Source organism: Diorhabda sublineata, chromosome 8, assembly GCF_026230105.1.
Source record: "Diorhabda sublineata isolate icDioSubl1.1 chromosome 8, icDioSubl1.1, whole genome shotgun sequence".
NCBI lineage: Eukaryota > Metazoa > Arthropoda > Insecta > Coleoptera > Chrysomelidae > Diorhabda > Diorhabda sublineata.
In genome coordinates, this window is record NC_079481.1 from 14,022,801 (window position 1) to 14,039,269 (window position 16,469).

At 33.0% G+C, this 16,469-nt stretch overlaps 2 protein-coding genes across 2 annotated transcripts in view; one reads left to right on the forward strand and one right to left on the reverse strand.

Moving 5' to 3' along the window:
• LOC130448455 (general transcription factor IIH subunit 3) overlaps positions 1-16,469 on the forward strand; it is a 120,970-nt gene that overhangs the window by 72,563 nt on the left and 31,938 nt on the right. The window lies entirely within an intron of this gene.
• On the reverse strand, positions 8,575-14,201 carry LOC130448450 (enolase). Its single transcript, XM_056785842.1, has 5 exons — positions 13,931-14,201; positions 12,788-12,931; positions 11,147-11,520; positions 9,348-9,612; positions 8,575-9,294 (listed from the first exon to the last, which is right to left on the reverse strand). Exons 2-5 carry the CDS (start codon positions 12,909-12,911, stop codon positions 8,756-8,758), a joined length of 1,302 nt encoding a protein of 433 aa, XP_056641820.1. The 5' UTR covers positions 12,912-12,931; positions 13,931-14,201; the 3' UTR covers positions 8,575-8,755.

Below are 16,469 nucleotides of genomic sequence, written 5' to 3' on the forward strand. Positions count from 1 at the left end.
TCCAGTTTGGAACGCAGCCCCAAAGATAAAGACTCGACTTTATAGGATGATGTATCCTGAGAAAGCCATAGCTAGATGTGATGCAATTATCCGAAAGTATTTTCTCCAAAATTTCCATCACTTCCGAGGATTTCCATCATTATTTACGATTCTAGTTGACAAGTTTGAAGGCAATTTTTAGTTGAACCAATCTCACAATCGACAGCAACCTCACGATTAACTCTCATCATATGATCATATGATGTATGTATTTGCTGTATGATTTGCTGTACGGTAAATATAGTTAAAACAAACTATAAATTACCTGTTTACCTTCAGACTCTGAAGTGGATCAATTGGCTAACAAAAAGTGCGTTAGACAGTGTAATTGCGAGTGCTGGTGTACTTATACAGGTGAGAAAGATTCATGAGCACGACTCGTTTTAGATAATCGCGGTGATCCAGCTGAAGATACAGTTGGTTTTCAAATACCTATCTTTCTTTTGTGAATATGGGCCGTGTGATAAATTTGAACACTATCGTGTAAAAAATACATTCTTAGCAAATATTGAGTGAAACATTGGTCATAGATAAACATCCGATTAGATTCAAGGAGCTGTTGATAACAACTTAATGTAACAAACAATGAAATTCGATTTTCTTGGAGTAGCAATATCAAGTAAAAGGAATTCAATTGAGAAAACAAAAACTTTAATGATAAAAGCCTCAAGTTTTTATTTGTGAGAGTACAAAAAGATTAGAATCTCCAAAACATGAGTAAGACGTTAGTAATGAAAACAACAACCGAATTATAGACAATAATTCGAATAAAATGAAAACGTAAAAAACAATTAAAAGATTGAGAAGTCAGAATATTAGAGAATAACTAAGAATTCAAGATGTGGAAAGATAGTTTAAAAAACGTAAACGAGGTCGGAGAGATCATATCGGAAGAATATTAAATAACAGATGTTCATAATTGGTAAAAAACCAGAAAATCAATCATACGGAAATCATTCAAAAATGATATGCGAGCTGGAGCTCAGCCACTCAAGAAGAGCTCAATAGTTTAATAAATATTCGAAATTAAACAAGACAGGATCCTATTAAAATAAAAAAAAATTATAGTTATATTGTGTTTTTATGCAATGACCAAATCAATCTATTTTATTTAAACATAAAAGATTTTTAATATTAATGTGGTCACTATAAGATGGTAGATTGGTAAGGTGCGAGGAACGCACATGCATCGAGCGCACAGGTACATTTAGAAAACATTTTGTGCATCTAGCGAATCTGAAAGATCGTTCGATGAGCGCACAAGAAAATTTGATCCGCTGAAGTGAGTCATAGAGATGGGCAAACATACCAGCTTTTGAATAATTATTATCATTAAGACAAAACGAAAAACCATCAGCAACGTCTAAGATTTTCTAAAATGAGCAGATGTTCAATATTATATAAGATATTGAACAAAAATTTATAGAAAAAATTAGTGCATTTTTGGTATTAGGTTGAAAATAATTGAAAAATTGCGTATTTTGAATTTTCACAAAATAGTATATTATGTTATGAGGATTAAAAGTGCATGTTTTTTTACGAGCAATATTTGCATCCGAGTGAATACAAAATTGCGATCGTTCATAATTTTTCTTCGTTTATTTACGGTAATAAACATTTCAAGCTGAATTCAAGGATTGAAGATACCGTGTTTATACTAGAAAATGTGCGCTCGAATCATTGTGCACTCGTTTCAGGTGCGCTCGATGCACGCATTCGTTAAGGCTCCCCTACACTACGGGTAAACACGATAATCTTAACCGAACAATTAAAATTGCTAGTGTAAGGGCCAATCACGACAATGTTAACCGACAAGACTATGGATCTAGACGATATGTGGTTCCAGCAGCCAATGAAACAATGGCTCTTTTGCGCGAGAAATTCAATGATCATGTTATCTCACGTCGTGGCGATGTTAATTGGCCGCCACGATCATGTGATTTAACATAGTTGAACTTCTTTCTTTGGGGATATTTGAAAGAAAAAGTGTACGTCAATAAGCCAAGAACAGTTCAAGAGCTAAAGGATGAGATAATTCGGCACATTAACGACATTGAACCTCAATTATGTCTCAGAGTCATTGAAAATATGGACCATCGGATAGAGGTATGCTACCGAAGCCGTGGCGAGCATTTGGACAATATTTTGTTTTACACATAATTATCATAGATCCTTCTATCATTATAAAAAATATTAAGATAATTCTCTGAAAACTTTTTGTTTTATTTACAATTAACATCATGCATTTTGGTTGGATGCCCCTTATAATTAAATAACTATCTTACTCCATTCTCAAATAATTACACCAGTCACTTTTTTTCCAGTTTTAATCTCTTGCCCATTTCGAACGTTTTCTACATGATTTCTTTTTTAAAGCAAAAACCAATGCCACTTCAATTATGTCCTTGCGGTTCATCGTGAAACACACAATGTTCTCTTCCGACAGTGTATGTGTGTTTAAAAGCGGCAATTTTGCACATACAATTTTAAATGTTCGGTTAAGATTGTCGTGTTTACCCGTAGTGTATGGGGGCCTTTAGATTAGCTAATTACACAATATCGTAATTAGGAATAAAATAAATCAACCGACTTGGGATTATATCAATAACATAACTTTTTAGTTTTTAGTGAGTTGCGAGACTTGGTTTTGTTTTTGATAGTATGTATTTAATTTATATGAGCAATATGTTCAAATTATTTGCTAAAGAAGAATACGATGATTAAAAAGAAAAACATGTTAACTAAATTTTGAAAATTCATTATTTGTTTCTAAATGCAAAATATAAAATGAACAATGTTGATACTAAAAATACTTTTTCAGTACACCACTGATTCAGAAGCAAGTAAATAATTTCTCATATTTTCTCTAGGTACCCTAATTATTTCTATTTGTTTTTCCAAGGAAAATTTAAATCCACATTTTCCTATTACGAAATTACCTAAACATAATATAAAGTTTTTGGGATACTTTTTAGATAATAACGAAGTTATTGTGACAATAAAACTCACCCTGTATATACACACCGAACACATTTCAACAATTTTCTAGTATACTAAAGCCCCTGACTAAAAAAGATCTTTTAGTAGTACTGCAGACGAGATTTGTTAGGCGCCGTACCACCCGTCGATTTTTAACACATCTTTGCAAAAGTCAAGTACTTGTCTTTGTTGTTGCTATAAATGAACTTTACCGGAAACGACAGTTAGGTACCTATATTACAAAAGTACTTAGACAGTTGTTAATATGCCAAAACTAATAATAGAAACTATCAGTCCAACGATAATTCGAGGAAGTATTTCCTTATCACATGTTTTTATTTTTCTCTTCATAATACAATTGCAGATTTTTTTTGTCTATTAAAAATAATTAAGTAATAGTAAAGGAACTTCGACAGTTGTCTCTAAAGCTCTTACAGGAAGTAGAAATTAGATAAAATTGCTCTAATGCGGCGCCAAAAAATTGAGGATGTAAAAGCGTCTGCCTAGAAGACAAATTTGTAATAGATGTTACCTAACACAATGCAAAGACTCAAAAATATAATAGTTAGCTGTGTAGCTAATTAAATCGAAAGATAAATATCTTTATGGACTAGACGTTGTCTACTAATTTGCTCAAGCTGTTTTATATAATTATATAAGTTAGAATTTGTTTATAAAAAAACAGGTTTCTAGTAATTATTATTTTATCACCATACTTTATTCAACTCACACTGTTTGTATCGTATGGTTAAAAATGCTTTTTAAAAACCACTAAATTTAAATTCCGCTAAAAAGTCGTGGCGGACAAGGTTTCTACGTATTATGTCAGAGGTTGTTATTAAAATAGTTGAAAAAGATAATTAAAAAATTATTATAACAATAACAAAAGTATTGGTGCTCTATGAGAAGATATACCAGGATGGTCCCAGAAGTACCTGGGAAAGGGAAAAATATTTATTTTTCAACGTAATCTTCTTTTAGATCCATATACTTTTCCCAGCGATGTTCAATGAGTTCGATACTCTTTTAATAATAAGAATCGTCAAGCACCCCAACTGCCGATATCACCTCTTTATTGTTGAAAAATCTTTGACTACCGAGAAATTTTTTGGCAGTCAGAGGAACAGCAAATAATCCGAGGGGGCTAAATCTGGCGAATAAAGTGCATGAGGTAGCATTTCAAACTTTAATTAATTAATTTTGGCCATTGCAATAACGGATGTATGAGTTATTAAATTATCTTGATGAAATAACACTTTCTTCGCTCAAACGTTGCATTAAGTTCGCATAATACTCGCCGTTGATAGTTTTTCCTTTTTCAAGACGTCGCCATAACTCTGCCTGCAGATCGAACGGTTTTTGCCTTCTTTGGAGACGGTTCTCCATTTTAATTCATTGCTTTGATTGTTCTTTTGCTTCGAGTGTGATGTGATGGACCCACGTTTCATCTATGGCTGTGAAACTGAATGTCCAAATTTTCCGTACTTTTTGCAATGCCTACTTGTCCGCTAGCTCGAGCACTTTTAGTCGACGATCATCCAGTACCGCTTTGTGGATTTTCTTAAATATTTTTGGAATCGTCACCTCATTTGGTCTACCAATGCGATGCTGGCATTCGCAGGTCATACAGCCTCATTTAAACTCTGCTACCTAATATTTTACTGTTGATAACGAAACAGTAGTTCAAACATAACTCCGGCACTTAGGATGCGATAGAATGATGCATCCTACCAGAAAAACATTATACCGAAGTCGAAGATCAGCGTAGTCCTTATCCAAGAGCTAATTAAACCGTAGTATAGGAATGTAGGGGCCACGTGCATTTCAGAAAGAAAAAGTTTTCTATTGATGAAACCTTGTATATTGGTTGGTATTTGCTTATTGTAAAAATAATTGGTGCTGTATATTTTTCTACAACCTAGAGAACTCGTTTACCACTCTTCGAAAAGCTAACACAGTCAGTAACTCAGTAGTAGTATTAGTGTGACTAATTTTTTGCCAAAAAACGATTTTAGTCATCAATGTTATCTCGTTTAAACGCAATACAATAATTCCAACGCTTTTCTAACTTTCAATACCGTACTTGTAGAAGGATTTGTCTTTTTCCTTAAAATAGGCTTCAGTTTCAGCAATTGGTTCTTCATTTGAATTTCTCACCGGCGAGTATTTGTTTGAAATCAGTAGTCACTGGGGGACCAGATCTGGACTATCCGTTGGATAATGAAGCAATTCGTTCGATTTAACCATCATTGCCATCGACTTGTGAATAGCTGCATTATCTTGGTGACACAGTGGTTTTTTCTTAGGCATATGAGGTCGTTTTTTCCTTGATTTTTGTATTCAAATGATCCAAAAACTCTATGTAGTATCCGGTATTAATTGTCTTTCCCTTTTGAAGATAGTTTCCATTTCCATTCCATGTGCATCCAAAAATTCTGAAGCCATAACCTTCCCAGACATAAAATTGGCCTTTGGACACTTCTGGCGTAGTTCACCGGCTGCAGTCCACTCAGATGCTGATCGTTTTGATTCCGAAATGAAGTAATGGATCCATGTTTCCTAAAAATCTGATTTATTACGTGTAAACATTCCAATATGAATCATCAAATCGTTGTTGTTTCTGATCGACTGTGAGTAAACGCGGCACCCGCTTTGAAAAAATCTTTCTCATGGTCAAATATTCATGCATAATTGTGAACACTTTGCCTTCTGATATCTTGACGGCCTCATGCTACCTCACGCAATTTCAATTTACGATTAGACATAACCAAGTAACCACCTCAATTGGACGACAAGATCGTTCACCATCATTGGTGTCTGTAAGGCCACGTTTAAATTCAGCAAACGAATAATAAATGGTTCTTTTCGACGAAGCAGAGTCTGGATAACACTTGTGAAACCATTGCTGAGCATGTACAGTTTTTCTTTTCATCAAAAAGCAATGATAAATTAACACAGGAAATTGTTTGCAAAAAATAACAAAAGTAGTGTTACTTTTTTCCGACTAATTGAAATGTCACGAAATTTTACACTCAGTCTTTTGAAAGTTGGTATTTCATAAACTTCATATGGATTTGACAATGGCAGCGGCATCTGTGTGTTAGTTACACGACTTATTGAGTGATGTTCGACAAGTCATTTTTTGCTCCAATTATTACAGATAAAAATAGATACCACAGTATCTTCGTACAATCCAGCACAATCCAAATCCAGTAGGAATTTTTTTCTATTTCAGGACGGTTCCATGAAACCTCCATATCCTGCATAAAAATGTCCTTATCCTTCGCTAAAATAAACCAACGAGTCTCTTTCTCTATTGTAAAATGAATGACTTTATTCCTACTGACAAGATTCACTTCTTTGTCGATTTCTATTGTTTTTTCTTGATGGCTTTATCGCAAATATCATAAATAAGCCGTTTTTTCCATGTTTTAAAAATCTAGTACAGTTTAGTTCCTCCAAATTTTTCGCACTATTATTAACAAAAATTTAAATAAATTATTTAAAATGGTTATAATATACTAAACGAATGGACTATAATAAAAATATACCCACATAAACACAAACTATTAAGTACCAACACAAAACTTAAGCTTCTCTTCATCTTTGCTAAATGTAGTTACAAATATGAAAATTTAACTCCACCTCTGAGATATATCACCAAATGAAGTTAAATAGTTTATGCATGTTTTCCTTGCAATTTTCTTTACAATTTATCAATACGCAGTTTCCAACCAAAGAGTTGCAGAGTGATAAACAAAAAGATCAGCTGTAAACACTGGGTTCTCCATTATCGCAGAAAGAAAGGGGAACATAATAGATCCTTTGGCCCGCTGTGCATATGATACCCCAATAGCCACATACACCCTCACAAGGATTTTGCATTAAAGTTTAATACTAATAAACTATTTTTTATGCTAAAATGCTAAAAAGTGTAAAAAATCGCAAATTTCAGTAACGTATCAAAGACGCTACTCAATATCCACATACACCCTCACAAGGTTTTTGCATTAAAGTTTAATACTAATAAACTATTTTTTATGCTAAAATGCTAAAAAGTGTAAAAATCCGAAAACTTCAGTAACGTATCAAAGACGCTACTCGTGAGAATTAATAGAAGACAGTCATTTGAGGAGAATAAATAACTTTTAAACTTCAAAAAACCATAGACAAATGAACAATCCGTTCTTAACATATATGACAACGATCCGATTAACTAGTTATTTTCCGAACAACTATGAACGTGATCCGGGTTAGTTTCCGAACACTTAGATCATGATAGGGTTAATCTAATCATAGTTACTGAAAAGTCCTAGTATAGTAAAATTAGATACGTTATTCTTCTTTACTTTCAAATATGTAATACTTAATACATATTTGTAATACTCCTATATGGACAGGTGTTATGGGAAAAAACATCTCTACGTTACGGTGTCGACAGTATTCATTTTCTCTCTGGTTCGAGACACTTTATCTATACTGCGCATGCTTCATGCGTGTAAAAGATGCGCACAACTAACTGAAGCACCCGGAGGAGAGAGAGAGAACGATACACTATTTGTTTCACTTAATCGGAGCACTTATACACTGTCCATAGAGGAGTATTACATATATGTGTAACAATGTTCTATAGACTATTCTTCTTTTTCTAGTAACCGTCCTTTGCCCATATGATTAGGTAATTTCCAAATAAGAAGTTAGTAGTGTTATGGAGTGAGGTTATTCTTCTTTTCCTTGTTAATAGTCCTCTATCTATATTATTACACAGTCATCAAATCAAAACGTTCCACAAGTTTTCCTTGTAAGTATTTTTTGTTTATTAAAACGTTCTATGAGTTATTCTTCTTTGACTTGTATCCTGTCATTTAGATATATGATTGTGCAGTCAACAAATTAAAGGTGACAGTTCAACGAGGTTAAATAAATTATTCTTCTTTGCCTATATTAAGCAATTATCCCACCAATGTGTTGGCAATATAATGAAGTTGGATAGGTTATTCTTGTTTTGTCTATTGTGTAACGTTATTCTATAAAATAATACTACTTTTTCTAGTAATAACCGTCCTTTGTCCATTTGATTAAGTAATTTCCAAATAAGAAGGTAGCAGTGTAATCAAGTCATATATGGACAGTTTCTATAAGTGGAAGGTGTTCCGACTAAGTGAAACAAATAGTGTATCGTTCTCTCTCCTCCGGGCGCTTCAGTTAGTTGTGCGCATTTTTTGCGCGCAGTACAGGTAAGTGTCTTGAACGAGATAGAAAATGGCATCGTAACGTAGAGACGTTTTTTTCCAATACTTTCATACTTTGTAATTATTTTTTGTTTATAGTATTATGCAGTTTCCAACTAAGGAGTTAACAATATGATGTTTTATGAGTTATTCTCTGCATTGTAACTTTACAACGAAGTTTAGATACGTTATATATTCTTCTTTTTCTTACAGCTGCTTTTGTCTAGAGAATATTAGTTAAATATGTAATTCTTCTTTTTTTAGATAACTCTGTCTTTACCTATGTTCCACAGCAGTTATAAGTTTTCAATTTCAGTTGAGAAAAATAAAAAAAAAACATTTTAGACGCCAAATAAATTTAATACTTCAGTACATCTAAAGTTTTTTTAGTGATAATGTTCCAATGTTTCCACTTAATTGATTACAAAGAAATTCCATTCTCTTCACAATATATTCAACTACATTTTCAACATTTCAGATAATCCCTTCGACATTAAAATTTCGATTTAATGAGGCTTCCTGAAAGATTTCCCCGCATACTTAGCGGCAGAACCTAATTCTTCCTCAATACGAAGGATCTGGTTGTATTTAGCTAAACGTTCTGACCGACAAGGAGCTCCTGTTTTTATTTGTCCAGTCGAAAGACCAACTACAAGATCAGCGATGAAAGTATCTTCAGTTTCACCGGACCTATGGGAAACCATGGTACCCCAATTGTTAGCTTTGGCGAGATTATGGGCTTGAATAGATTCCGTCACTGTACCAATTTGGTTCACCTTCAAGAGTAAACAATTACAGGCCTTCTTCTCAACGGCGGTTTGGATACGTTTCGGATTGGTGACAGTTAAATCGTCACCGACTATTTGGATCCCAGTGGCTCCAGTAATTTTCGTCCAAGCTGGCCAATCATCTTGATCGAAGGGATCCTCGATGGATACAATTGGATAATCCTTGATGAACTCTTGGTAAAGCTCGAGAAGTTGATCGGGTGTGATCCATTTGCTCTTATCGGAATTGGGGTTTTTGAAGTCCAAGTCATATTTGCCTGAAACATAATATTTTCATTAACAAACATTCCGCTTATTTTTTTTAAATTACCTTCTTTGAAGAATTCGGAGGCTGCTACGTCCATACCAATTTCAATCTTTCCTGTGTATCCAGCTTTTTCAATGGCAACTTTGATTAGTTCAAGCCCGTCTTTGTTATTGAGAATATTGGGCGCGAAACCACCTTCATCACCTACAGCTGTTGCATCTAAACCGAATTTGTCCTTGATGACTTTCTTAAGGTGATGGTAAACTTCGCTGCCCATGCGCATGGCTTCAGTAAAATTGCAGGCTCCTGTTGGGAGGATCATGAATTCCTGTTTATAGAGAAAATTTTATGTTTGAAAAACATTTTGTTAAAATCTGACTTAAGACTAATTGGAATGTTCCATTTTTATATATTTTTTACAAATTATTTCTGTTCTAGTTCCATAACTGGTACATAACCTAACATTTTATTATAGGAGGAGTGGCTGTTGAATAACGAGATTAACATTCATAGTTTATAGTAGAATAGAGGACGGCCAAGGGCCATTAAGCACATAGGCCTTCTGATAGCCCATTGTGCCCCACTTGAAATTAAAAAAGGCCAATGTCCTTTGAAAAGTCGTTCAGGTGCTTTGGCTTGATTCTTTTGGCTAATTAGGATAACCAACAGAATAGTGAGAAACCGTTAAGCTCGTATCGGGTTGTCCTGCGCGAGTAACGGCCAGCTGCAGATTCGATCGTTGATTCGACTTCTGAAGCCAACTTGTTCCTGGGGCGTAAAGCCAGGGTTTCTAGGCTTTACCTGGACTTCCGGGTTCGAATCTCTGGGTGTAGGAGGTTTGGAGATCATGGCAACCTTGAGATCCGGTACCGTTAAGCCATGAGCTTTGACATTGGTTTTGGTGTTCCTTCTTTTTTCCGCACCACTGATGTTGCGGCGGTAAAACCGATGCTTTGGGGTAGTAGGTTCCTTGGTCCCTGAGCCCTTGAGGGAAGAGGATGACTTGTCATGGCTCTTGAAGGGATCGATGTCTTTTATCTATTATTTCTTTCTTTCTATTAATTCTTTGCAAAATAAATGATTGAAAATATAAATTATTACAAACTTTGGAAATAATTTTGGATTTTGTAAATGAGTCTGACGATTTTTATTTGTAGGATAAGCTGAGTGCCACTAAAAATGTATCTAAATAGGGTGAAATAAGTTTTCCATGTATTTTTTCACGTTGAATACGATGGAGTTGTCAGTTTTACGATAAAGCCTACATTATAAGCGTTGGGAGTGAAATACATAAGGTATGTGAGTCTTGGATAGGTCAAAACTGACATTTTCGTTCTGGGGCCTTATTTTCCGAACGGGGCATTTTGGTTAACTGCTGTTTAACAAAAAGGTAGGTCCGGGGTTCATAAGCAACATATCCAAAATTCGAAAATTGAGGGTGGGGTTTTTGAAGAATCGATTTTTACAAAAACAAAATGTCATTTTTTAGTTTTTCCGAATAATGTTTGATTCAAGTTTAATTCTGAAAACACCAGCTGAAAGTAAAGTAAATAACGCACATGTTTTCAAAAAAAATTAAGCCGTAATGGTGGGCGTGTACCACTTGAATCACTTAAATAGTGTATTCACAACATAGACTTGAACATTGGGCTCAAAAAACGTTCTGAGGGAAGCTCTATTATACCTCAATATTTCTGCATGCTAAATTTTCACAACATTGTTAAAGTATGCTCAGTAATGTAGAAAAAGTTCGAATGAAATTATTTAATCCATACTTGAGAAAAAAAAATTACAAAAAAAATGATTTTTTACTCTGATACCCTATCCCTCTTTATCAATTTTAACAAATTAAAGATTATTACCTGCATAGCCAATTTGTTGCCAGCATGTGATCCACCGTTAATGACATTAAAAGCCGGTACAGGTAAGATAATATCTTTATTTCCAGCCAAATCAGCCAAATGTCTATACAATGGTACACCTTTTTTAGCAGCACCGGCCTTGGCGACAGCTAGAGATACACCCAGTATAGCGTTCGCTCCCAATTTCGATTTATTTTCGGTACCATCAAGTTTCAACATGAAATTATCAATTGCAGTTTGATCAGTTACTTCTAAACCGGCTTTGACGAGTTCCGGAGCGATTATGGTATTTATATTGTTAATTGCAGTCTTAACACCTTTTCCATGGTATTCACCTTTTACGTTGTCACGGAGTTCAAGAGCTTCGTAGATACCTAAAATATATTTTATCCTAATTACATATGTCTACGATCTTAAATATACAGGATATTTCTGAATTCGGGAGGTGATTGTTCCTATGAAATTAAGTTGGGTCTTTCCTATAACAAAATTTCCTCAGCCCACCCCTTTTCGAGATATCACCCTTAAAGGTGGTAACTAGAATTGAGTTTCTATAATTTTTCTTCTAAACCACGAGTGTTTTTTTAAATATTACATTAAACAGGGGTAAAATTAGCGACCCCTACTTTATATAATATCAAAACTATCAAAACTTTTTTTCAAGATAAAATAAAATTACAACTTAAAATCATTCTTTTATTAAAAATTACTTTTTATTCTTAATTTTTTTTTCAATATGAGTAATCAAGGACTGAATCTCAAATTTGTGGGAGAAGTGGGAAAAAATATTATCAACATTCACTAAAAAGCTTCAAACGCTCTATCTGTCTGAGACAGTTCTTGGGCTGCTATCAACAGTCTACAGTTCACTTTGACTTATGTATGGATCCAATATTTTCTCAGTACCCTGCGTTGACTGCAGTATTGATAATAATCAATGACTTCCTCCTCATCTGTGTCTGAATACATTGAAAAATTACGTTTCACTGCTGCACCAACTGATTTATTACTAATTACAAGTAGTATCGGTATACAGTCAAAAGTTCTATTTTGGTTCCAAAACTGTTGCAAGATCAAATGGTTTGCATCATAGGCAGTCGGCCTAAATAGTGTGTACAATATGGATATCATCAACAGTTCCAGAAATTCCAACTTGGATACTTTAATGTATGAAAATTAATGTTAATCGACTCAAATGATGATATAACATTTTGTAATCAAATACAAAAAAAAATTGTGAGCAATAATAAAAGTAATACTACCTTTATAATATATTCACACTTTGGTAGTTTCTGAAAATTCCAAATTTCTGAGTGCTCAAGTAAATTTTGATTATTTAACTGCATTAAATCGAAACCTTTAACTTGTTTCTTTAAAAAAAACAATAAGTTTTTATATACCCTTATATAATTTATAATTGCAAGAACAATGTGTAAACTTTCAAAAATAAAATACAAAAATTGGGTAATTACCTATATTAGGTTACACCCCTCCGATTTTGTTACAATATTATTATGTTATAAGGGAATATATATTCTTGTTCACCATAATTTTCTATATAATATACTAAAATTTTAAAAAAATCAGAGTCCTGTAATCTTGATAATCACCAAATTGTAATGAATAAATTGAAAAACTTACCAGTACTGGCTCCAGATGGGACAGCAGCACGGAAGAGTCCCAAATCAGTAACCAGATCGACTTCCACAGTGGGGTTACCACGAGAGTCGAATATCTGACGGGCTAGGATACTCTTAATGGGCATGTTTGAGTTTGAGGAGCAGTCTTTAATAAAACGAAAATGGTTTAATAAAGGTGTTTTAGATACAAGGGATGTCTTGACGCTATTGTTTGATAAAGTATATTCCAATATATGTGTCATAAAAATATTGATAATATTTTTAGTAATTGGTCCACTTGGGACGAAATTATGTAATAATTTTCTGGGAGACAAAAAGTATTTCAGCAACATTTGTACAGGTATTTCACTGATATGATCAAATGAAATGTTAATACAAATTTTAACAACAAAAATCACAAAAATTGATTAACTGATTACTGACAGAATTATGACATTTGAGGTTTACAATATTCAAACTCTTCCCTACTACTTATCTACTTATATCTTCGTGATATGTAGTCATATTTGAGTTTAAGATAATGAAGAACAGGATGATATTCCATACTAGGTTTTGTTTCTACCAATCTACTTCTGAAACAAACATTTTCTAAGGATGAATGCCTGTTGACTAATAAGCAATGTCAAACTAGTAATAATTGAAAATTGGTTTTTTGCAAAGAATCGGCTGGATTTTCAAATTTAATAGTACTGAGAGGGTCACAACAGTAGATAAAAATTGCAATTTGGTACATAAAAAAAGTTCTGGGCTAAGTACTTCCATGTTGAAAGATAGAATTAACTGAATTAAATAAATGTGAACTAGTTAGAAAAGGTTGAAAAAAATTTTTTTCAATGATTGCATAGGAAATATTACAATAGAAAGAAAAATTCATATACAATTTGAACAATTATTGTATTAACTAGTGACCATTGTATATTCTAGAGCCCAACTGCATGTTAAATTTATACTTATTGCCTATTTATTGAATTCAATAACTAGTTAAAATACAAAATTGGGTATTACACAACTTTTACAATCTACTCCATTAGCGTTTCATACATGCAAAATTACGAAAATAAATTGGATACTATGTTGAATAAAAGCAGACTTCTAATATCTACATTACATTTGTAAACAAATATCAGTTAATAACTACACTTACAATTTATTTTCAATTAAATCTTCTATAGAATTACACCTCCCAGATTACAACCGGCTGCAGTAGACAGAATGTCAAATTATTACTAATTTGTCATCTGATCGACCTTCTCAAGGTGAAATAAAGGTCAAAATTGAGCAGTGACTATTATCCCAACCTAGGGAATGTAAGTAATAAGTCGTATTTACACTTTAATTTAAATGAATACCACCTTCCTATAATAGAAGTAAACGAAAATACGGACTATAGTTACTTTTTAGTTACATATACGAATGATTATGAAAAGTTCTAAGATTGGTTACTGGAGGTTAGATTACTGGTAAATACCAAGGAATATACTTTAGTCCGGGAGGCAGCGTTGCAAATGACATAATCATTTTACTCCGATTGATTCTAAGTAAAATTAATTGTTTAGATACATCCAAAAGAAGAATAGCGATTCAACAAGTTCAATCAACGGAGATAGAGTTGTGAAAAATTTTTTATTGTGTTAAAAAAAAAATTCCATAAATGTTTTTACGCCAATTAAAAATTTATCCAACGATAATTTACATAATGATAATTATTGAAACAATAGTCAGCAGGATTGATAATAATGGATTATATGTCAGCAGACTACATAAAATTACTTCATTTTATTTTACGTCAAATGAAACTTTGACAGATCATTATTTACGTTAAAAAAATAAGGAAAAAAAATCAGCAGATAGTCCGCCGGTGGAAAAATCGTCAGCAGGGCAATTGAAAGCGCAAAATAGGTATTTAACTGTGCTGAAAAGCAATCAAATAAATTATTCAGCTGAAAACTTTATCCCTAACGAATATTCTGCTGACCCTTATTTTCATTCAATGTATTGTTTAAATAACTTTTATTATTAATTTCAAGCAGCCTGATATTAATTTAGTTATAAAAATATTCATTTTTATTTTAACTTTTAGCGTACCTATACTTCACATACTATTATTCTTCCTGCTGAAAACTTTTCCCTGACGAATATTCTGCTGACCCTTTTTTTCTTTTAATATATTGTTTAAATAACTTCTATTATTAATTTCAAGCAGCCTGATATTAATTTAATTATAAAAATATTCATTTTTATTTTAACTTTTAGCGTACCTATACTTCACATACTATTATTCTTCCTGCTGAAAACTTTATCCCTGACGAATATTCTGCTAACCCTTTTTTTCTTTTAATATATTGTTTAAATAACTTCTATTATTAATTTCAAGCAGCCTGATATTAATTTAGTTATAAAAATATTCATTTTAATTTTATCATTTATCAATCCTGCTGACTATTGTTTCAATAATTATCATTATGTAAATTATCATTGGATAAATTTTTAATTGGCGTAAAAACATTTTTGGAATTTTTTTTTAACACAATAAAATTTTTTTCACAACTCTATCTCCGTTGGGTGCACTTGCTGAATCGCTATTTATTTTTTGGATGTATCTAAACAATGAATTTTACTTAAAATCAATCGAAGTGAAATCACCATAAAAATTGCAACGCTACCTCCCGGACTATTTCAATAATGACCAGTGAAACGTGGAATATACTCTATATTCTATAATATTGTTATTAGTGTCAATGTTTGAACTTATTGTGTGACCACTTTTATTTTTTATTAGTAAATTCAAGATAGCAAACGTGAATCGTCACGCAACTTACATGCTTTTATTTTAATAAATTTTTCTATAAAGACCAACAATCTATTTTAATTTCCAATCTCTATGAGTCTTATAATACAAAAAATTGTTAACAGTCATATATACCGACATCCAAAATAACTTCTAAGCCAAACAGTGGAGAATTCTCTACTACTCCAAGTAATTTTACTTCTTCTTCTCTATTGGCCTTTTGTTTAACGACGTACAGCCAGAAGAGTTTGAAGAGTGAACCGTGAAGTACGTCTGAAGACCTGCTTGATGCATTTCAAAATGGCAATAGTAATTTTTTAGACTTGTCTCCTTTGATGACGTTCATAGTAAGTGCAGCAATAAAGGCATACAAGGAATAGAATATGAAGTCCGGTGATCTGACTTGGCATCTCGGCATTCCAAATGAATCTAAGATGTCTCTAGGTATGATCACAGACTATGCTTTACCAAAAACTATAAAATTATTACTAACAAGTCTACAGCAATGGACAAATGCGTTTCCAATAAAGGCTCAGGAACCACTATTCCAATGGGATAGCGGACCAGCTCTACAAGGAAATTGAAGCAAAGCTAAGCTAATATAATTGAACTCAATGAGAGCAAACAATAAAGTTACTTTTATGTGGCTGTATCGAAAGTAAATGGTAATAAAAAAGCCGATCATCAAGCGAAAGGCGGGATAATTCCATTTAAAGGTCATCAAGGTCATGATCATAAAAAAGTGGTAGAACAAGAAGAAGAAACTAGAAACATGAAATGAGACACCAGGTCCTGACAAAATCAAAAATATTTCTTTCCTATTCTATAGATTGGCTGGTGAACATCGGGGAAGCTCCAGGTCTTGTAGTTTCTTTATAGGTTATCAAGTCAGGGT